General features: G+C 38.3%; 1 protein-coding gene across 11 annotated transcripts in view; it reads right to left on the minus strand.

The window, feature by feature from the left end:
* Positions 1 to 2,473: 2,473 nt before the first annotated feature.
* The window catches only part of enox2 (ecto-NOX disulfide-thiol exchanger 2), a 313,782-nt gene continuing 292,235 nt past the window's right edge, over positions 2,474 to 24,020 (minus strand). For 10 of the 11 annotated variants that reach the window (XM_077577812.1, XM_077577810.1, XM_077577809.1 and 7 more), the window contains 7 exons: positions 22,324 to 22,438; positions 18,165 to 18,352; positions 15,864 to 15,995; positions 11,751 to 11,807; positions 9,580 to 9,676; positions 7,992 to 8,077; positions 2,474 to 3,041 (listed from right to left, as the gene is read on the minus strand). In XM_077577812.1, coding sequence (XP_077433938.1) covers positions 2,910 to 3,041; positions 7,992 to 8,077; positions 9,580 to 9,676; positions 11,751 to 11,807; positions 15,864 to 15,995; positions 18,165 to 18,352; positions 22,324 to 22,438 — 807 coding nt within the window. In that variant the 3' untranslated portion in view covers positions 2,474 to 2,909. Of the gene's footprint in view, positions 3,042 to 7,991; positions 8,078 to 9,579; positions 9,677 to 11,750; positions 11,808 to 15,341; positions 15,577 to 15,863; positions 15,996 to 18,164; positions 18,353 to 22,323; positions 22,439 to 24,020 lie in introns of those variants that run through there. The other variant, XM_077577817.1, reaches the window with a different exon arrangement.

The following is a 24,020-nucleotide window of genomic DNA, read 5'->3' on the forward strand; positions in this document are numbered from 1 at the left end:
AGCTTGGTGAATATGGAGGACCAAAACTGCCAAAATTAAAAAAAATAAATAAATCAATAAAAGTGAAAATAAAAACGCATATAAAAAATAAAATTCAAACAAATACAAAAAATAAATATAAATGGACATAGAAAAACAACAAAATATATGTATACCCTTAAATAAATAAATAAAAGTAAAAATAAAAACAAAAATAAAAGACACGCCCGCTCCAGTCCACAGCATAAAATACACTGAAGGTGTCGGCAAAACGAAAAAGTGCTGCATAAGCATAACAAAAGCAAAGAGGCGCCACCTGGTGGCACGGTGCCATACTACGGCTTGTTACAACTACTTGCGGGGTGGTTTCGATCCCCGGAGTGGGCGCCGTCCTTAACACACTTACCCTACATAACTACTTTCTTTTTAGTAGCTAGACTGGTAGTTCATTATAAAGTAAGTTAAAACACAAGGATGGAGAGATGTACTTTAAGATTCGGCCTAAGTCATCATTTTATTATTGTGAGCAAGTAAAACTGACGTATTTTTCTTACATGTTATCGTATCTTAAACAGGATGGTTTTCTGGACGACTTAAAAAAAAAATTTGAGAGTATACCGACTTCTCCAAGGACACCACTGTGAACCTGCTACTCAATACACTTCTACTTGGAATTGATACTTGATACAAAGATAAACACATGCTTGGCTTGGCTTACATTGTTGTGCGTCTTCGCTCTGGATATTTCAGTATGACAACGTTTACATTTGGCTGAACTTTGCCCTCCTACAATGCTCGGCAAAGTAAATCGAGACTAAGTCTTTTTTGTTTGTATTAACGTGTCTCCTTTAAAAACATATATAGAAGTTGTTTTTGTTTGTGTCTTCACATTTTATGTACTTATGTTATGTGAGAAATTGCATACAATTGCGGCAAATATCCCACCTTTATGCGGTTGTATGTAAAAAAAAAAACGTGAATGCATTTTAGGCCTTCAGAGGTAGTATAAGAGTCGTAACCGGGGTTATGATAGTTATAGTATAGTTATAGTTTTTTATTTATTTAGTTTTCATTATTCAGGGCGATTCTGTTAGTTTTTATTAGTTTTAGTTATTTAAAAAAATGCTTGGTTTTAGTTTAGTTTCAGTATTAGTTTTTGTTTTAATAAAATGTGTATTGTGTTAGTACAACAAAAAAAGTAACACATTTCTTACCTAGTGTTGCATTTCGGCAGAGTTAAATGAAAAACTTGGCGAGGTGAGAAATTGCAGCCAAAAGTTAAGCGCGCAAAATTGTCGCCTCGGAGCGATGTCATCTGAAGGTGCTTTTTCTAATGGTTGCTGCTCGATGACACACTTCCTTATTCCGGTTAATATTGAAATAAATATACTTAAAATTACATTTAAAATCAACCCCAAAGGTTCGTGTATTAAATTTATTAGCAAAGACTAAAACAAAAAACGTTTTCGCTATAATTATAGTTAGTTTTAGTTAGTTTTGTAAATTATTATTTTTTTTTTTAAAAGCATTTTCGTTTTTATTTTATTTTAACAAAATTTTGAATTTTAGTTTTAGTTATTTCGTTAGTTCACTAAAATAACCTTGGTCGTAACTGAGGTAGAAAGTTGTGCTTGTGTCAGAAATAACATTATGCCTATTTTCAAATACGGCAATGGCAGTGTGATGGTCTGGGGTTGCTTCGTCACTACAGGACCTGGACGACGGAAGTGTTGGATTGTGTAAAACACACGGGTGGATGTATTTCTGGGTATAGCTTAGCAGGATCTCTACCTGAACTCGGCACCTGCATTAGTGTCATTTCCACAGTGTTAGTGATTGTTGTTGGTATTTAGGTGTCACGTCAACAGGCATAGGCGGCATCCTCATTATGCGCTCGCTGAAGGGAGACGGTCATAATGAAGTAGAGGAGGACGCCGTCAGGAAGCAGCACGAGACGGGGAGGTAATTAAGGCTATCTCCCGCATCATGAAATCACCCAAAGGAACCCCGCGTATCCAATTAGAGTCATCTTCAGCGATGGAAATGGCCGCCCTTCGTTGTGACATTGGAGCGCACTGTTTGCTGCTTCGCACCTTTTTAATGGCGCTAAATGAACAAACAACAATGGCCGGAGAGGAGAGCGGCGTTCCAGGGAATTTTAATTAGTCCGTTTGTGGCATTCTCTTGTGATGGCCGACGTGTTGCTTTCGTGCGCACCGGCAGCGTTAAAAAAAAAAACAACAAAAAAAAACAGCCTTGTGGGTGAACGCAAAAAGAGAGCAGCATTAGCATCCTCGTTTATGCCAGGGAGGCGGCAGCTCACTCGTTAGGGCCTTGCAGAAAGTTGCCAAATGATTTAATGAATACTGTATACATTAATTGGGTTGGGGGGGGGGGGGGGGGGGTTCGGCTGGCCACATGCAAAAAAAAAAAAAAAAAAACCTAATTTGAAACTCAAGAAGTTGAAAATGAAAAAACACCAAACAAAACAGTGTCGTATTAAAATTCCCTTTTTATAATCAAAAATACAATCCAAGCATGTACAGCGTATAACAACAATTCTATGCAACTCTTCACAGCCTTTACAGAAAATGAAGAAATATATGATTTCATTTTTTCATCATCTATGTTACAAACCAGGAGGGACAACATAAAAAAAACAAAAAAAGAGGCGGGGTGGAGGCCGCAGGGTTTTGGAGGTTTGAAGAGTTCGACCCTGATGACGTGGCAGGTGATAGCCCTGTGTAGTCCTGCTCGCACCCGGCAAAAAGGCTCAGAAAGCTTTCGACGCGCTCGCGTCCGAATCCAGTGACTCCTCTGCCCCGACTCCCGGAGAGTCGCGGGCGTGTCAAGTAAACATTCCTTGTATCCGCGGGGACGGCGTCTTGACAGCCGTGGAGGGTTTTGGCGCTCCCTCCACGAGCGCGCCCTTACGTGCTCTTGATGCCCTGGAATCCGCAGAAGTTCCAACGTTTCTCCAGACTGGCGCCCACGCCCGTCAGCTCCTGCCTGAAAGTGCAGGGGAGCCGGGAAAGGAGAGCCTCCACCTCCGCCGGGTTGATCTACAAAGACAAGAGTGGGCTAGTAACTTGTTCAAACCCAAAAACGTATTAATACGTTTTTTTAATACGTTGTCCTGCACTCCCAAAAATATATACATTTTTAATGTTTTTTTTAATGCTAGAACATACAGAAGGCTTTGAAGCAGCCTTTGACCTGAAGAGATGACTTAAAGCAATGGGAGTTATTACAAAAACGGCCAGCAGGTGGCAGTACAGTATAAGAGATTGACCAGGGCCATGTTGCAACAAAACGGAAACAAATACAAATATACTTTTTTTTCTGATGAAAGAAGAAACTAATCTTTCTTTTGCTAGGTTCCAACAGAATATTTTATGCACCTTGCAAAATCCAGTAAAACAGCCGGGAGCGAAGGGGATTGCTTCAGTGAAAATGGTCGGGAGTGAATGAATTAAAATCAGCTCTAGCTAAAATATTTGTTTTAGTTTTATTTGGATACACACACAAAAAATACTGGGTTGGTTTCCTGACACACTCAATGTGTTTTTTTAAGCAAATTGGGTTACTTCTGCCCAATGTTGGGTTCATTATTTTGACCCAGCAGATTGGGTTGAAAGTGGATTTGGAAGGGCAGAGCTGAAGCTGGTCGCCATTTTGGACATTTTCAATTTCAATCTCTGAGAACGAAAGTGGAAAAAACTAAACTACTTGTTAGAATAAATATATGTTAGTTATCCCATATTTACTCTTATAGTATTGCAAAAAATGAATTGCAGGGCAGGAACTTAGGAACACAAGATAGCGGCTGAAACACTTTGTGGATGAACTGTTAGATTTTGTTGAAACCTTCAGCGCTGAAGAAAGACACGTCTGTATTATTAACTGCACAATGACTCAATCCGTGATGGTTGCTGCTGTGTGTCCCCCTCCCCTTTAGAGCAGCAACGGCTATGTGATTTCACCAGATAAGCAGAATGGCTTCTTCTTCTTCTTCTACTTGTTGTAGATGGAGGGCAGCCAGGCATATTGACAAATGTGCGTGCGGCTGCCTAATGAGTGTTGTGCACTGGAGTGTGTGTGGGAAGAGCAGACAAAACGTGGGCGCCCGAACGCATCATCGCGGCAACAAATAAACACGACGAGTCAAGAGAAGATTTGTGTTTTTTCTTTGACTCGTGTGTGACACGATGAGTCACAGCCATGGGGAAGAAACATGCTGGAACTGGATCATTTCTCGGGGGTCGCCGGGAGTATTTTGATTTGGAAGACTATGGAGGACCAAAAATGCTTCCCCCCCCCCCCCTGTTAAAATAAATGCAAAAAATATATATACATGGAAATAAAACAAACAAAAATATAGATAAAGTAAAAATACATACAAAAATAAAAAAGAAGATTAAAAAAATTAATATAATTGTGGCAATAAATACAAAAACAAAATAAACCAAAGAAAATTTGAATAACATTTAATGACACATTTCATGCTCACAGCATCTATAGTATAAAATAAATAAATATGAGAACAGCATTTTTATTCATTGATTGATATTTAATTATACTATATATATATATATATATATTTTATTTTCACAATTTTTTATTTGTTGAATCTCGTTTTAAATTTTTAAATTTATTTGTACTTGTATTTATTTATATATATTTGTTGTTTTTATTTCCATTTATAATATTTTTGTATTTAATTTTTTAATTATATACTTTTATATCTGTTTTTATTGTCACTTTTATTTATTTTTTATTTTAGCATTTTTGGTCCCCATATTTACAGGAATAAAACTGAATAAATGATCTATATTAAATAATCTATTTATTTTTGTATTTATTTTAACCTTGTTTTTTATTTTTTGTTTTTATTATGATTTGTATGTATTCATGTATAGATATTTGTTTTTATTTCAATTTATAATTAAAATTTTGATTTAAAAAAACATTTTTACTGTCACATTTATTTATTTTTTGGTTCTCCATATTTACGCGAATGAAACTGAATACATTAGTGTTTTATATTTATTTTTGTATAAATTTTTATATTTTTTTATTTTTTGAATCTTGTTTTTGTTATTTTTATTTATGAGTATATATTTGTTGTGTTTATTTCCATTTAAAATATTTTTTTTGTATTTACTTTATATCTGTTTTGATTGTCACTTTTATTTATTTTTCTTCCTCCATATTTACGAGAATAAAAAGGAATAAATTAGGAATTTATACTCTTAGAACTGCTGGGTAAAAAGTAACCCAAATTGGGTAAAATGGCTAACTGAGTGTTGGGTCCAAAAGGGACCCAACCAATGTTCATACCCAGCACATTGGGTTGAGGATTTGAACCAGAACATTGTCCAGGTTATCAGTGTAGCTGTGATTGAAAACAATCCTAATTTTGGGCCATCTGCCCTGAATCAAACTCGCAAGTATAGTCGTCAGAGTAGTGAGTGGGAAAGAATTTGGGCGTAAATCAATGAAAGCGAGAACGGTCCGTCTGAGCAGTGGCGTAATAACGTGTCTTAAACAGACGGAAATAAAAGAGGGCCACTCGGGCAGACGAGACGTGAGTGAAAGGAAGGCCGAGCGGCCGTAGGATTGATGGCGCTGTTTGGCTAGCGGCGTCTCGGCCAGGGAAGGACGTGCTTTTAATATGTTCCGGCATCGGGGGAAATGGGCCGACGGGCCAGATCGTGCCAGGCGCACGCGCCAATGACATTTCAGTCTGGGAAACGGAGACACACTGTCTGAAGAAGTTTCTCTGCAAGTTTTACTTGTTCAACCTGGAGTCACGGATGGCGACTGAGGCTGAATCGACTGTTTTACACAAACAACCTGGATGCAATTATAAGGCATTTCCTAATGACCAGTTCACTGAATAGGGAAACAACAAAGGGCGTATGCTTTCTTTAAGGGATCAATAAGCCTTTTGGCTTGATGAGCGAGACTATTTGACTTCATTTTCACCTCGAGACAACATAATCACAGTCACAACATCAGAATGAAGATACAGTTCCACTTCAGTCCTGTAGGTGGCAATAACGCACATTTACCATTCGTCAGAGGTGACCAAAACAGGTCCAGAAAGTAAAAATCTTGCCACAGTTTGGCTTTAGCCTCAGGTGCTAGTTAGCTAGCTCCCATGGTGCTGGTTTACCTGCTAGGGAGCTAGCTAGCTAGCACTAGGGGCTAAAGCCAAACTGTGGCAGGGTTTTTAATGCCATTCATGTTATACATTTCTTTAATTTGTCATGGAGATGCTCTTATAGCATTTACCTTTAGCATAAAATGTTATCTTATCTTCTGAGATTCTCATTTGCGTCCAAGATCAGTGTGGTACACGCCGTGTCAACAATCAGCACTGTTTGACTTTGTTGTTTTTAACCACATAATTCAGTTAAAACACATTTTAAAAGCAAGGTCGGATTTTAGCGGCAATTAAGTGCAGAATTATAATACATGATAATCTCAATTTTCATTTTTTTGCCCGAGCCTGTCACATATGTTACCATACCAACTGTTAGCATGTTAGCATAGCATCTGGACAGAGGTGGGAGTAAGTCATTGTTTTGCAAGTCACAAGTAAGTCTCAAGTCTTTGCCCTCAAGTCTCAAGCGATTCACAAGTCCTACACGTTTGAGTTTCAAGTCCTTTCGAGTCATTTTAACAAGATCATAGATGATATTTGAGGTGAGCATCAAAGTAGGAGTCAGGGACTCAGGGAGTGAACCCAGAATGTTGCAACAGATTGCCGTGTTTGCAATGTGTTACCACTGAGTTTACAGTCTCATTAACTACGCAGCTAGCAATGATAATTAGCCCATAAACAACGGACATTATCTTACTTACCGTTCTTTGAGCAACTTCAGATGTTGAACGAAGTTTGAAGTTGGTGCCTCTCCGTCAGTGATCTAATCTTGGACATACTGCGATTCGTTTTGTTGTTGACCACCTCATAGTTTTTGTACCCAAACAACTAGTGGTGCAACGGATCACAAAAATATAATTATAATATATATAATACATATATAAGGCAACAATATAAGGCAAGATACATAATTATTTTATACATAGTCCATGTATAAAATAAGAAGGTATCATATATTGCACTTGTAATGCACTTGAAGTTGTGTTCCTAAAATCCAAATGGCCATATTGGGCTTTTTTTTTTTTTTAAAGCTAATGTTTTATAAAATAATGATAAATGAAGGCAAAGTTCTATTTATTTATTTTTAATAATAAAAAATACATCTCAGTGCAATTTAAGGCACATTCCCGTCGTTTAAACAGGGCAAGTGGATTACAAGGTATCATAGGTCCACAATACCGAATAAGAAAAGCGAGCGAAGCCAAGCAACAGCTGTCAAACTACTGTTGTTAGCCAGGCACTCAATGCTAATGCTAACAATTAGCTACTAGCCACAAATGTTGGCGACTTGTACCGTATCGTGCAATGACGGCGTAATTAACATGCGGTTTCTTTGCGTCCTAAATGAGCTATTTAATATGCTTATTATGATAATGGTGGTAGAAAATACGTAATTTCAATAAAAACGTTGATAGCGTAAGCCAAAATGTCAAAGGGAAGTAGTCAAGTTGGCGTTCACGCCACCATGCAGGCAGACTTCAAAGTAAAATCCGCCAAGGCTGTTGCATTGGTGTCAATGTGTTATTTGGTCAGCTTTATTTTGAAGTTTGTTTGCCTTAGCGTAGGCGGCGTGTGTTGGCGCCTTTGCGGCTTGTCTGAATGAGGAATTTACTCATTAACATACATAACATTTTTATCTTTTTGTTTTGGTAGAAAAAGTAAGTCTTTTCAAGTCAAAGAGCTCAAGTCCGAGTGAAATCACAAGTCATAGTTGGTTAAGTCCAAGTCGAGTTAGTTGCAAGTCTTTTAACATTTTGTCAAGTCGAGTCTAAAGTTGTCAAATTCATGACTCGAGTCCAAGTCACATGACTCGAATCCACACCTCTGCATCTGGATGACGTACCTTGGTGTCGAGTCGCTGCAAGTAGGAGCAGATGTACTCGATGCTGGCTCCAAAAGGATGCACGTGCAAGAATGTGGAGATGATTCCTAAAGGCAGGACACAAACATGCTAATATCAACAAAAAATAATAATAAATACAGCCCAAATAGGACAACGGTGGCGCCATTTCCTGTTCCGTCTTTTACACTGCGGCTGAAAACCATATAAGGGCAAGTGTTTAACGACGGCGTTGTCGCCAAGGCCTCGTCAAAGACAACCTCTCCCCCAAGTGAAAGTAACCATCTGCTTTCTGTTCACACACGGGGGCCCCCCGGGGAGCCATCATACACCCACTCCGCTCATACCAACCACCTGCGGAGCATCAAGAGACCGACCCTACCAAGGCCGCCGCCGCCGCCGCCAGCGCTTGAGGCTTTTTCACCAGGAAAACAATTTGCGTCCCTTGTAGCAAATAGCTAAACATGAGCGATGCGCTGCGACCACCAAACAAGCCAGGATGCAGACATTGAGCATTCTCCGTGCATTCAGGCACGCGGTTCGAACAAAAACAAATGGATGTGTGAATTATAGATGCAAATCGGCTTTGCTAGTTTGCTTCAAGGTCCAATTGGAGCACTTCAAAGATATACTTTTGTAAACATTTCCAGCATATTACTTAGTGGATGTTGTTATACATTATTAACATTTTTAATTCTTTATTTCATATATTAACCATGTTGAAATGTTTTATAGATGTGAAGTAGTAAAATAGTGTTGAACTCAGTATAATTTGACCTTAAACTAAGCTGGTACACATTGTTTGGTCTAGAAGTTCCTTCTCAGTGTTCTGTGGGAAAACACATTCTGTTCGTGAGAACAGATTTTGCCACACATACCCTGAGAGCACCATCGCTCACGGCCACTCTAACTCTGGTTCAATTTGTTTGTGAGATATTGTTTTGGGACGAGAGGTGCCCTGAAAGTATATTTTGTCTAGAGATGAATACAGCTGCAGTCTGTGTACGAAAATAATATTATGTAACATATTGTGTGAGAACCAATCTGTTCTACTCATTCTTAGTAGGAGAAGAGGCGTTTTACTTTACTATAAGAAGCCCTCTTCCCCGAGGGAGGGGGCACATGCGCACTCTGAAAATTCCACCTCATACGAGATGTTCAGTGCTGTTGCCGTGACCGGAGAATTCTCTGTTTAATAAATCATCCTTGCAAGGTGTTTTTTCTTACAAGAAATCTGTCTTCAAAAATTTGGAACAAGCAAAAAAGGACATATAATTAGCCTCTTTCAATGTAGAGGTACAAGATAAGACATGACATCAGTTCAAAACATTAAAAAAAAAAAAAAGACTATAAATACATTTTATTCCATGGAGGGAAGCACACTAACATAAATGTGTTGTACTGTCGTTGTTTTTCATTTTAGTTTTAAGTTTCCCTTCTGTGTTTATCTGAAAAAAAAAGCCAAATAAAAAGCAGATCACAATTAAGGCAATTTTTTTACCAGGTCCAAATTGCACCACTGTATACCAAAATCTTATGGGGCCTAATATGGACTCCTGAGGCTGTAAATGCAAAACAAAACGGGTCTTACCGACGAGCAGGGCTTCTCTCTCAGAATGGACGGGACTTGGGGACCTCCTCTCTGTCGGGCCTTCCCGCTCTTGACTGCAAGACACAGGTGCGCTTTCCTGCATACACACACAAAGTACACACAAATACACGTTTTAGAGTGGATATATGCAAAATTAAATTTGGTCAATTTTGTGAGCTACCTATTTTCGGGAAAAGTGCCAGTGAGTGAGCCATTCTGACTTTTGTATCACTGCGATTTAACAGTGGGACTACTTGACATATGCCTGGATACGATTGATAAGAGGGATAAGGGGCATGAAGTGCTGCCTCCATGAGTGAAAATAATTCATGTTCATACGGGTTTACCTTTTTTCAGACTCTAATCTCTTTACAGGGATACTTGACTAATTTTTTCCACTTTGTGTCGAATGAAGATGACATCACCTGTGCTGAGGAAGTAGGTAACGACCAATCATGGCTCAGTTTGCTGACCAAACCCAGAAAACAAGTGAGCCATGATTGGTCGTTACTTACTTCCTCAACACAGGTGAGGTCATCTTCAGCTCGTTGACATTGACAGCAAGTGGATTTTTTTTAAAAGGTATTAATTGTACATGAAAAATTATCAAATTAACTAATTCACTGCCAACCCAGTAAAAATCGATCTTTTGACGTTTATAGCCGTCAATGGCAGCGAATGAGTTTTTTTTTTATTATTAACTTTTTACTGTTGAAAAAGGTGAGCCATGATTGGTCGTTACCTACTTCCTCAGCACAGGTGAGGTCATCTTCAGCTAGTTGACATTGACAGCAAGTGTATTTTTATTTTTAAAGGTATTAATTGTACATGAAAAATTATCAAATTAACTAATTCACTGCCAACCCAGTAAAAATCGATCTTTTGACGTTTATAGCCATCAATGGCAGCGAATGAGTTTTTTTTTTATTATTAACTTTTTACTGTTGAAAAAGGTGAGCCATGATTGGTCGTTACCTACTTCCTCAGCACAGGTGAGGTCATCTTCAGCTAGTTGACATCGACAGCAAGTGGATTTTTTTTTTTAAAGGTATTAATTGTACATGAAAAATGATCAAATTAACTAATTCACTGCCAACCCAGTAAAAATCGATCTTTTGACGTTTATAGCCGTCAATGGCAGCGAATTTTTTTTTTTTTTAATTATCAACTTTTTACTGTTGAAAATAACTCAATGAGTCAAGTATCCCTTTAACTCTTTGACTGCCAGACGTTTTCAGAAACGGGTTGTCCCCAGTGCCAGCAGATTTTAAGCATTTTGACTGATCTTTCAAGGGCCACAGAAAATTATGTGTTTGGACTATGGAAACACACATACTACCAAATGAAAGATTGGACTCTCATCTTTCATCAGAAAAAAAAGTTTGTTTCTACCTTATTCCGTTTTTCAGTAATCAACAATAGAAAATGGTTAGTTTCACCTCTGTTTTGAAACAAACGTCTTTTAACGTCTTTGGCACTCCTCCATAGGATTTTACTAAACGTTATTTAACGTTTTTGGCAGTCAAAGAGTTAAGAAGCAATTGACAATATCAGAAGCAGCGGACTGGGCTGTATGTGCACCGCGGGCCTTACTTTGCCCACCCCTGATGTAAAGTTTGCTTCAATTCCTAATCCTTGGCGCATTTTCATCTGAACATCACAAGCGTTATTGAGATGACCTGAGACCGGTATTAAATTGTGAAATAAAAGCACAATGCGTCTCATTTAAGCTCATATGAAGCTTAGAAGGTAAATAAGCAACCAGCAGGCGTGGAGCAAACAAATTGATGCAGACGACAAAATGCAAGCAGCATGCGGATAAGTGGAGGAAACACATCATACGTGGCGGGAAGAATGGAGGGAATGAGGCGAGGGAAGGCACGTCGCCGGGAGCAATGCACACACACGGAAAGAATACTCAGAAGAAGTATGATCAAACAGTTTGTTTGGGAGCTGTGACAGGTGGCAAAAAAAAAAGGGAGAAGGAATAATGTTTGTGTTTGGCGTCCTACATAATATTTCGCGCGGTGTGCATGTCGTCTTGAAGCCCCCTCCCTAAACTGTAATTCCCGCACACACATGCGACTTTATTGGGTGGCTAATGCTGAGCGGATGGGAATGATCGTGTTATGTCACACGAGGGAAGCGAAGGGAGGAAGGCCGCCGCTTACATTGGTTTGATTAGCAGCCTCGTCGCTGCCTCTGTCGTCTTGTTTGGATCGTTCCAGCTGCAACACAAATGAGAAACACACATGAGGAGCTGGATGTGCGCCCCCGTTACAGCCCAGAGTATTTCCAGGGTTGTAAAATGAGTTTGGGAAAGCATTTTTATTTCATTGGAGGGGTGAGCGGTTCTGTTTTGTTGACGCAGCTTTTCCCCTGATGTTGTAATTATAGATAAGGTTTTCCTTGTTTTTTTTGTTGCTTTTATTTGATTTTGATGAGTAGGGGTAGACAAATATAAGGTTATTTTGTTGATTAAATTCATTTATTATTTAACTCATTCACTGCCAATGACGGCTATTGACGTCAAAAATTCATTTGAACTATTTCTAACATTTTTTCCACTTTTGTTAACAAGAGTATGAAAACCTAGAATTTTTTTATTGTACATTTAGAACAGATATAAAATTTATGATTAATCGTGAGTTAACTATTGAAGTCATGCAATTAATTACAATTAAAAATTTTAATCGCCTGATGCAATTAAAGAAAAGATTATTAAAAATTAGGAGCGTCAGGCGATTAAAATTCTTAATCGTAATTAATTGCATGACTTCACGAGTTAAGTCACGATTGATCACAAATTTTCTATCTGTTCAAAATGTACAATAAAAAAATCTAGGTTTTCATACTCTTAACAAAAATGGAAAAAAATGTTAAACTAATAGAAATAGTTAAAATGAATATTTGACGTTTATAGCCGTCAATGGCAGTGAATGAGTTAACAGGGAAATCAAAGAACAAAATAATTAACAGTCAGTAAAATTTCCTAATCTACTTCTCATTCACCAGCCCTGTGCAAACAGTTGGTTTGAGTAATCCTGCTACCCAACTAACTAGAAAGTACCAAGAGGGGAGCAAAATATCCATATTGCAAAAAATCGGTTTCCTTAATAGAAACAAGCTAACAAATAAACAAACTAACAAAATAGTTACATAACTGGCTATGAAGTACTAAGAAAGTAACAAATCGAGCTAAACAAGCTAACAAACTAACCAGCTTTCTAGCTAACTAACTACATAATGAACTAGCAAGCGTGATAACTATTAAGCTAAATCATTAATTCACAAAACACAAGCTAAAAGCAAGGTATAGGGTAATGCACAAACAACTAACTAGCAAGCTAAACAACTAGCAAACTAACAAACAAATTCTCTAATGATCTAGCTAGCTAACTATCTGGACCACTTACTAACAAATTAAACAAACAAACAAACTAGTTAACTCCCAAACAACATAACTCACCAACGAGCTAGCTAAAAAATAAGCTAACATACGACGTAGCTAACAAACAAACTAGATAGCTATCCAGATAAGTACCTAACTTGCGCCAAAGTCTGACTGCATCCAGATAGATGGAATCTAATACTTACTGAAGGATATCAATATTTATGATATGAATGCAAATATATTTGGTCAGATGAGGAAGCTGAGAGTCAGCAGTCTGCTGCGGAAGCGCTAACGCATGCTAACTCCATGGGTTGTGGCGGGAATAGCGAGGGAATTGGGGTCGGTCAGTCGATGGTTGAAAAAGATCTCGTCAGCGTGACAAATCACCCAACAAGTGCGGCTAATCTTGAGGGAAACGCACACCCAGAAATGGATTTTTCTGTCCCCCATTAATGAGGGTGCCTCTCACGATTCATGTTTGCGCCTACACTGTGAATTTAATTTGCATATTTCCCAGCGTACGCCGGTACGGTGGAATGCATTTATTAGCGATGCCATTGCCGTTAATACAGTATTGACATGTCTGTCCCTGGGCTCGATCGCAAGGAGGAGACCTACTCAAATCCAGCCTTAAGAGGACATATGGTTCCAAACATGGACTGTAATAATATCAGTCCTTGGGCTGCCTTTTAATGACAGCCATTTTTCTCACGCGCATTAGCGAGCGCAACACTGTGAATATGAGCCGACATTACTTGAAACGCTAGTTGATGGACAAAATATTGCGTGTCATCCCTCTCGCCGATCGATATCGAGCCCTTTGGATGGGAAACACGTCTCAAGGGTGGACACTCGAATAACAAAGGTGTTCCCGGGATGAATGGATGAATTACGATGACGATGAAGAAGGAACCTTTGAACATTAGAAATCTTAAAATAGAATAAAATAAACCACTATAATAAGGTCACAAATGATTTCAAAGTTCCCCATAGCTATCGTTTCCAATATGGAACAGTCGCTTGGTTACACAAGCTACATATGAGAAGACGCGATGTGGGCAAATGAATCGGCTCATTTGGTAGCAAAGTGCAGGAAAATAACGGTCCATTTTCGAGCGTCTTTAAAAAAAAAAAAGGGAGAAAAAAAAAGCACAAATGGAGCTCGTTGGGAGGGAAACAAGAACATTAGAAGACTCAAGCGGCAAATCGTCGCGCGCGCTCGCTGTGCTCGCTTCACTTGTGCGCCGCTGGAAATGAAGCCGAAAGAAAAAGACATTTTGGGGAATGTCTGATGGCGCCTGTATGAGTTTATTCAAATGAGCCAGTTAGTTCTTGCGGCGCCAAAGGAGCTCATCATGCTTTTATTTACAAGTTTGACATTTTTGAGGATATTATGCCTTAAAGGAGGCTTATTATGGCAAATTAAATGTTTGTATACAAATAGTTGAGGCCCTGGATTGTGTTTGATGAGGGAAATTACACAAGTAAATACAAGGGGTATCTTGGCTTAGAATTTTATTGAATCATTTTAGTCATATGTCAAATCCATTAGCCTTAGCTAACAGTGTTAGCTTCACATAAGATGTACATAGCGACTTTCTGCCTACTTGCTGTTTGCTATTCACAAATTTCTCCTTGTGGAACCGATACTCAGGCATTCAATTTTTTTCCCGCTCTATCTGTAAATGCCCTAAAAATTGGTGAAAAGAAGTAAGCTTAAGTAAAGAATATTGACGAATGACTAAAATCTTTGAATGCGGGTGAGGATCTAAGCTTAGCATATGTTGCTATCTGAAGTTAGCATGTGTGTATGTTTTTACTTTACCGTTAAAAAGCTCCAGCTAATTTTTACAGGATGCTAAGGCAACGTACATGCACACTTAACTCATTCACTGCCATTGACAGCAATAGACGTAAAAAAAATAATTTGAACTATTTCTATTAGTTTAACATTTTTTTTCCATTTTTGTTAACAAGAGTATGAAAGCCTAGAATTTTTTTGTACATTTAGAACAGATATAAAATTTGGGATTAATCGAGAGTTAACGGGTTAGGGTTAGTGAAGTCATGCGATTAATTACGATTACAAATTTTAATCGCCTGAGGCCCCTCATTTTTTATAATCTTTTCTTCAAACTTTTTATTTTTTTATTTTTTATAATTTTTAAAGAAAAAAAATTTGGGGCGTCAGGCGATTACAATTTTTAATCGCAATTAATTGCATGACTTCACCAGTTAACTCACGATTAATCACAAATTTTATATCTGTTCTAATACAATAAAAAAAAATATATAGGTTTTAATACTCTTGTTAACAAAACTGGGAAAAAATGTTAAACTAATAGAAATAGTTAAAATAAATTTTTGACGTCTATAGCCGTCAGTGGCAGTGAATGAGTTAAGGTCAATTTGATTAAAAAACAAATCCTTTTTGAGCCATTTCAATTTCAAGGGTTGATGGTATGAATTCTGCCACCATTTGACATTTGATATTTTCACCAAGTGAAAATACTTTTAATTGTCTTTGTGGTAGCTTGCCATTGGCCCAGCAATAAATGGTTCGGACTATAAAGTCGCTCATTTGCATGAGACAGAGCTGGCCCCTAAAAAAAAAAAAAGATGTGTTAATGCTCTAGTTCTAGATCATGTCACAGATTTTTGTTTGCCAGGAAATAGTTTTAAATTGAGGGGAAAAATGTAAATTCTTGTGCAAATGCTGGAATTTGATTGATTTGCTTGACTAATAAAAAATGTCAAAATGTCACTTAATCATTGCCTGTACAGTTAAACAATGATTTCTGGTGGTGATAGTTACAACAAATTGCAAATATAAATCGCTGTAAAGGGACTTTTTGTATTATTTTGAAAGTGGCATGCATGTGTGCGTTACCTGTGTCTTCTGCAATGTTTGCAGTCCTTCCTTCAAGGTGTGCACTTGATGCTTGAGCTGCTGTCTGTCCTCCAGACTCTTCTCCAGCTCGCACTCCCGCTGCTTCAGCTCCTCGCGCATCTTCAGGAGTTGCTGTGACGACAAGAAGAACAACGCTGCTGATTTCTAAACCAGGCTCGTGTCATTTTCTTGATCAATATTTGGGGCCTGAAACTGAAGTGAGGCAAAATGTGACAATGAGAAGAACCGCAAACAAATACAAAAAGGGGATGATTCCTCCTTCGTCGCTAACAAATATTCTGATGGTGGGGAAAGGGAGGGCCTCCCGCGGCGAGGAGATGTTTCTGGAGACAGAAGAAGAGTGGTGGGGGGTCTTGCACTCTGGCTAATTCAGCAGGAGGAACGTGAGCGAGATGCGGATTGGGCGGTGCGTGGACGAGCTCGGCGAGGGAGACCAATTTACAGCCTTCCAATTCATTTAATCCATTCACCTGCTCAATATAAAAAGGTAATTAGTCGGCGTGCGGACATGAACAGCGGGACATGAACGGCGCGTCTGCTCTTGAAGCATAACACAGCAAGAGAGAGGAAAGACGTGATGGGAGACAAAAGATGAAAAACAGACTTTTAAAATTAAAATGTGGGATTTTGACAGGATCATTCTGCCATAAATATTTGTATATATACACGGCGGTTCGATACGGGGTGTGACAGAACAGTTTTCAAGTGGAACGATTCAATTTGATTTGGATGCACTCCCATTTTTAAAATCAAAACAGACTTTCCGATTCAAATCGTTTTTTTGTTATTTGAATGTGAACAATTCTTTAAAAAAAAAAAGAGGCTTCAAACTGTTTATTGACACTCGAAATTTGCAGTCATACTAAACATCAAACTAATGCTGCATTCGAGGATGGGCGGAAGTCAGATTTTTTTTGAGTTCACACCAGGAAGTGTGTACGGGAACGCTACCTTAAACTCGAAAATTACACTTGGCGAAGGACCCCGGACTACAAGTCACTTTACAATGGCGACCCCTTTGGAAACACCCGTGAATGGCAAAACACAATTTACTCGAGTATAAAACTAGATGGCTTTCTTCATTCATAAATATTCAACATAACTTCACGTAACACAACGCACGTGACAGTATGCTGCTCTATCTCTGCATGAAATGATATGATGAAATACTAAACTGTATAGAATTCTTATGAAATAAGATAAAAACAATAAATCAAGCAAAATTGCGAGAAGGTAAGTAAAATAAAACCTTTTTTTCCCCCTTTTTTTTAGCGAAGCCTCGGAAAAAGTACACGGACAATGACGGCCGATGTTTTCAACTTTAACCTTAACAACTCTTTTGAGGAGAATGTTAATGTTAACCACAGTTAGACTGAAAATGAATTCAAATGGCCCCGAACTCCTTTTGTCTATCAAGACTGAAAGTATTTCCCAGTGATAACGAAGGAAGCGGGACGAGGAAAATAGTGCTTAATAGTGTCTCAAACTGGAGACGAGTCGGTGAAAGGCGGAGCCAATCTAACACTCCGTGGAGGCGATCAACTCTTAAAATGAACCCCCACAAATTTAATTCTGCAATTTTAACGCTCCAATGTTTGCTGTGTAGAATAAAGTGTAATTGAACATCCACTACAGTAGGTGGCAGTGGCACTTTCATTGTCAGAGAGTGCGGAAGGAGTATTAGCTCCTTTGTAGAGGTGAAGAGTTGGTGGATGCGAAATATTTACTTCTTCCTGGTGGGGAGTAACAAAAAATAATTTAGAAGCACTGATTTAAAGCAATCGCATAATGTTGCCTTCCTGCTAGCTTGATGCTAGCATACAATTAAAAGCGGCACAGACGGGCTAATAAATAGCATGGCTATTTTTCTTATTGAAAACTACAGAGTAAATTTTTTTTTGGGGGGGGGGGGGGGGGTAATTGGCAGTTCCTCATGCGTAAACATGATTTGAAAACCCGTATCTCAAGGTACTTCTGCTTATAATACATGACATATCAATAAATGGCCACTAAGTGGCAGTATGGATTCACCAATCTCTTCCCTCCATTACAAGTCCGCAGGAGTCTTCAATGAGTGAGTAGTTTTTCTTGATTATAGTTTCATAAAAAGGTGGTTAATTCCTTCAGCACCGTGCGTTAGTGGTTAACGCATCTGCCTCACAACCAAGCGGTTCTGGGTTCAAGTTTGTATGTTCTTAGGGCTTCCTTTTACATTCCAAAAAGATGCATATAAAGTCCATAGGGGATGTTTTGTTTGTCTGGCTTGTATGTACGTGTTACCTTCTGCATGCCTTGCAGCGCCTGCTGCAGAAAGCTGAGCTGCTGAGTGTGCGTGCTGTCCTCTTCGCTCCTGATTGGCTGGTTCTTGCCCTGCTCCTGCTTGAGCAGCTCCACCTCGTTCCGGTAGGCGTCCAGCTGACAGCGCAGCGAGTCGTTCTCCTCCTTCAAGGCCTCGGCTTGCAACACGCCTGCGCACACGTGGACATGGAACGTCAAACGGTCACGTTGAAGCTATTTTCAAACGTTGTTAAGCACCAGTGAGAAGCATGCCATCGTTTAGAATGGGTTGACATAATTGTCTGCGGGTACAAAAAAAAAGAAGCAAAGAAAATAATACCGGGAAGATCTTATCACTTCGTAGGGTGTAATCAAAAGGCTTAAAATGAAACCCCAGACAAGGAAAGAAAAGCTCTCACATGGGCTGACTAGGTGACAGATGGGATGATGGTGGCTCAACACCATCATCATCATCATCATCATCATCATCATCATGTCTGACAGATGCCCATTAAAATGTACAACCACCTAATTTTAATTCGGAAATTTTCTGGCAACTGGATTATTAGTTTCATTTTATTTATTTATTCATAAAAATGTATATTAATTTATTAACATTTTTTATTATTATTTGTTTATTAAAATTTATATTTATTTATCAAAAATAATTATTGAAATTAATATTTATTTATTAAAATGAAATATTTATTTATTTATTATTTATTAATTTAAAAATAACATTTATTTATTTATTTATTAAAATTAATAATTATCATTTATTTATTAAAATTAATATTTTTTATTGTGTGTTTTATACAAAATCAAACATCCTGAATAACAACAAACAGTTTGGTGCTTAGACGGGCTGCCACGGAAATCTTAAGAGAGCAAAGTTTCGATTAAACATTAAGGCAGCCACTGCCAGAAGCTGCGAGTCCCAAATATGCTACCTAGACGTGTTGCCATTGAAATTATAACAGAGAATAAGCAGAAAGGGGGTGAAGTTTGTGGCTAATTGGAGAAAAACAATCATTGTATTGAATACACTATTTAATGTGACAACAACCAGAAGAAAGTGCAATTAATTTATGCCTAACTGGTTTGCTGCTTAGTTAGGATGCCAAAGAACTCCATTTAATTGTGTCCCAACTATTTTGCAGGAAAGACTTTTGTGGGGAAATTTATAAATACTGCAACAGTCTGTCAGTGTATTTGATTGTCACTAGATTCTGCCACCAAAATTTTTGATTTCATTTTTTTTGCATGTTTAAGAATACCGTGTTTAAAGTGTGTAAAAAGACCAACATCTGCGAAACGCTTCAAACAACGATAAAGCCAAATCCATCCGTCTATTCATTCCTTTGCTACATCGTTTGACATCTTCAATTCAATATTCCTCACAACCCCTGATCAACAGAAGATTAGCGGCTACTGAAAAGGTAAAGATAATCCCACAGCGTTTTGTCCGCCAGATCTCCACAGGACATATGACCCGACCTATCGAACAGAGCCAAAGGCGGGTTATTGTATGCTCGTCTCCGGGGAAGTCAACTGGAAGACGGGAGGGGGAAAAAAATGCTTCAACACGCCGAGAGGAGATAAGAGCTATCCTGTGAGTGAGAGCTACGTTTGTTGTGTGTATTTATGAGTGTTGCGTCGAGGACTGTTAACGAACACTCGCTGGGCATGATTGTAGTCTTCTGGCAGGTTTGGAGGCGAGAAGTATTGATCTGTGACGTGTCACAGGCTTGGACAGATTCGGCACGTTTGTTATTTAACAGTCAGCGCGGCGCTATCGACCCGCAGGCGTCCATGATAGAGTTCACGCTACATGCACACGCGGGCGGATCTTGTGCTTTTCTATTCCGGAGTCTGACGCAGCTTATCGATCGGCGCCTAAAGAGGTGGTGGGGTCGGAGCGGGGATGGGTGACGTGTTTAAAGGTCAACGGAAATGGTGGAAAGTTAACCGACGAACCCCCGCCATCCGGTGAGGAGGCGAGACGTTTGACAGCAAGCGCTCATTACCGATATGGCCGACTAGAAGGGTTGCGGAGCATTCGAGTCGAAGGCTTCATTTGCATACATCTCCATTTTGATTTGCCAACTGTCAAATTAGCAAACAGTAAAAATCAGGACTGATATAAGGCAGGTGGAAATTAACAATGTGGCAGTGACAGCAGAGGGCGAATTTTCTGCCTAGATGGGCTGCCATAAAATAAAATTTATACAAATTGAGTTTTGGGAGTATTTTGAAATAATTAAAAAAAATCACTGTATTGCATCATGGAAGATGTGACAAGCAGAGGGTGCAATGTTTTTCCGTCTGGTTTGCTACCTAGATAGGCTGCCACAGAAATTTTTGTAAACAGGAAAATAGCAAGTTAGTTAACAGGAAGACAGCAAATTTGCATTGATTTAACAAAGCAGCGACCAGCAGAGAACACATTTAACTCAAGCACAGGTAGTCTGCTGACTAGATGGGTTGCCAAAGAAAGAAGGTTGAATAAATAAATAAATAATTATAGATAGATAGATAGATGGATGGATGGATGAATAGTGTTCTGCCTAGACAGGCTGCCAGAGAAACCGTAAGTGGCAGCAAAGGGGTCAAGTTTAGACTCAACAATGTTGCAGGAAACAACAGAAGGCATATTTAAGTGAGGCCAACTGGACTGCTGCTTAGACGGGTTGTCAAGTTTGAAAACAGAATTAACGGTGTGATAAAAAAAAAAAAATCATTGTATTGAATAATTAGTTCCATGCCAAAACCAGCAGATTCATTCAGCCTAACTAGTTTGTTACCTAGACGGGCTGCCATAGAGTTTGGACTGAGGAAATAAAAACGTGACAAAAATGTTATTGTAATAATGTGCAAGCATGCAAAAGGCACTTTAATTCAATTTACTGCCTAGAGGGGTGCCATAGAAAACAAAATTAGGACTAAACAGGAAGGATGTTTATGAGAGAATAATAATAAAAAAAGTATAATGGATGCAGCCGTGTAGCAACCACTGCGTTGATTAGGCAAGCTGTCCTGAAATCGGGACCGCTATGAGGGCCTGCAGGAAGTTAAAGTTAGGACGGCAAATTTAGCGACACGTTCCATTTTTGTTACTTTGGCAAACAGCCGCCTCGTTCTATCCTGGGCTGACAGCGGCTGGCAGCTTTCGAACAGCTTCACACGCACTTCCACACAATTTCAACGTGTCATCTGCAAAGGTGGTAAAAGGTCTGAAGGTGTTTAAAAATCAGGATTTTTTTTCATTTAATAAAAAAAAAAATAGCCTCTCAAAATACATTCTGGAAAGTATATGAAGTAACATGCGGTGTGCCTCAAGGTTCAATTTCAAGTCCTTTATCGTTTACTTTATTTACGCTCCCCTCTCGGTGATTAAAAAGCATGGAGTGAATTTCCACTGCATCTGTTTTCCTGTCAGTCCGATGGATGCTCTTTTTAACCGTATCCTGAGCAGAAAATCTTGGAGTGGGCAGCAAACTTTCTCCATTTTAATCAGTCCTGAGGCTCAGAGAGAGAAACTTTTAACTAAAGAATGAACACTGTCTCTACATCTCTCAACACAGGTGAAAAATCTGTGTGCTATTTTGGACTTTTATTCCGCACATCAAAAATTGAACAAAAATCGTTTTTTATTACTTGGGAGAATTTAAACGCAGTCCGTCCTTTTCTCTCTCAGGCCAACACAGAGATGCTAATGCATGCTTTTATCACTAACCAAATTGATTAGAGTAATGCTTTGCTTTCTGGTCTTTCTAAAAACAGCATTTCCTGTCTACAATTACTACCGAATTTGGCAGCACGTGTCCTAAGACCGGAAGGCGTGAGTATATTATACATTCTCCGTGTGCTTCAGGTTATATTATTGGTTTTTAAATGTCTTAATGGTCTCGGGCCTTGATATCTTTTAGAACTCCTTTTACCATATGAACCTTAATGAGCTCCGACCGAGATTCTCCGTCGTCCGCCTTTTAATTATTCCAAAAGTCGGGCGTTCTTTTTAAGTCATGTAAAAGCAGTTTGGGGCAATTTAAATAATATTATGTACAAAAGTATTGAGACATTCAGACTTTGTATGATATCGGAGTGCATCTATGGGAAGGTTTCTCACATTGAAGCAGAAAGACATTCATGAAAAGCGTACCCGAGTCCTCGGAGTCTTTGCTGTCTGGCGCCTCCTCCATGTCGTCGTCGGACATCTCCATCTCCTCCTCGCGCCGGATGCCCATCAGCTGCTCGTTGTGCATGTTTCGGATTTCCTGGTAGACACAACAAAAGGCAAGACGGCGTCAAGATTTCATTTCAGTGCACTTTTTCAAAACAATTTGCTTTTTTTTCGCTTGTCCGTTCGTCTCACACAGAAATCATTTCAGTTTTATTTTTAACACGGTTTTGAAAAAGGAAGCAATACCAATCAACTTGATCTTCTCTATAATCCTCAAAATGTGTCAAAACTAAGAAACGTTTATTATTATTATTATTATTATTATTATTATTATTACTAAGGATGTTAAATGCTGAAAGCTGCCATTAGAAGACGGTCTCGTGGTATTTTAGGCCTGTTTCTTTTTTTCTTTTCTTTTTTTTTTCCAGATTTTAGGCCTGTTTCTTGTTCTCAAGTGACCAACAAGAGAGGCTTTTACCGGTTTTACTTTTGTTGTGAAATGGGATGCGCTGCCTTCAGAGGTGCCCGTCTGCACAACAAGAATGAAACAAAAGGATTATGGGTATTTGTGCGGTTGTTTGTCTTTCATATCAATCCTGGCAAGAACACGCATTTACTCCGTTGTTTATGAGGCGTCTACACGCAGAGAAAACATCCACTCGATCGAACAAAATTCAAGACCAAAATGTATATAAATAACAAATAATGACAATGCAAGAGTCTTAATCTAAATGCAATATTAATTATTAATATATTGCTACCTTGAATTTGGGGTTTGATTTGTGACTAAGCTCTTAAATGAATTTACTTTTGCCATTAATCCATCCCAGCCTAAAAAAAAAAAAGAGTATGTTTTTATTAAAGAAAAAAAAAGCAGTGTAATTTACAGAAGCGTATTGCATTCACTTGGGAAAAAAAGTCCTGTTTTTCTAATATTTTTGTTTTTTTGTGCAATTTTTTTCCTGTTCTCCTGAATATTTTTTTCTGCTTGACTGATTATTATTTTTTTGTCGTAAAAAATAATTCCAAAAAACAAGGAAAAAATATTCAGAAAAACAGGAGGAAAAATTATTAAAAAAAAACTGAAAAAAATTATTGCTCAGGTTTTCAGAGTAATTCTTTTTTTTTTTTTTTAATACCCTCAGAAAACCAAGTGACTTGTTGTAAACTCGCTAATGGCAGACACTTTCCCGCATACCTCCAACATAGTGAGTCCGCAACAAGTCACTTACAGTTAAGAGGTAAAAAAAAAATCAAGGAAAAAAAAATCAATAAGAATCTATATTTTTTCCCCGTTTTTAAAAAATATTTCCCCCCCTGATCTTCAGAATTTTTTTTTCAGTTTTTCTGAGTAATTTTTCCTCCAGTTTTTCTAAACATTTTTCCACCTGTTTTTCGAAATATGTTTTTATGGCAGAGAAAAAAAATCAGTAAAACAGAAAAAAATATTCAGAAAACAGAAAATTAAAAATAAATACATCAATAAATAAATGAAATAAAAAATAAAAATATAACACAAAATAAAACAAAGGTCCCCCCAAAATTGAAAAGTGAATGCAATACGCTTCTGTAGTAAAGTATGTATTGCGAAATCTGAAAATAAAAGCACAATAACACAGGAGATACATTTTACTAACAATAATTTACATTAATTTCGGCTAAAGGTCTGTTTTGCA

The sequence above is a fragment of the Vanacampus margaritifer genome, chromosome 10, assembly GCF_051991255.1.
Source record: "Vanacampus margaritifer isolate UIUO_Vmar chromosome 10, RoL_Vmar_1.0, whole genome shotgun sequence".
NCBI lineage: Eukaryota > Metazoa > Chordata > Actinopteri > Syngnathiformes > Syngnathidae > Vanacampus > Vanacampus margaritifer.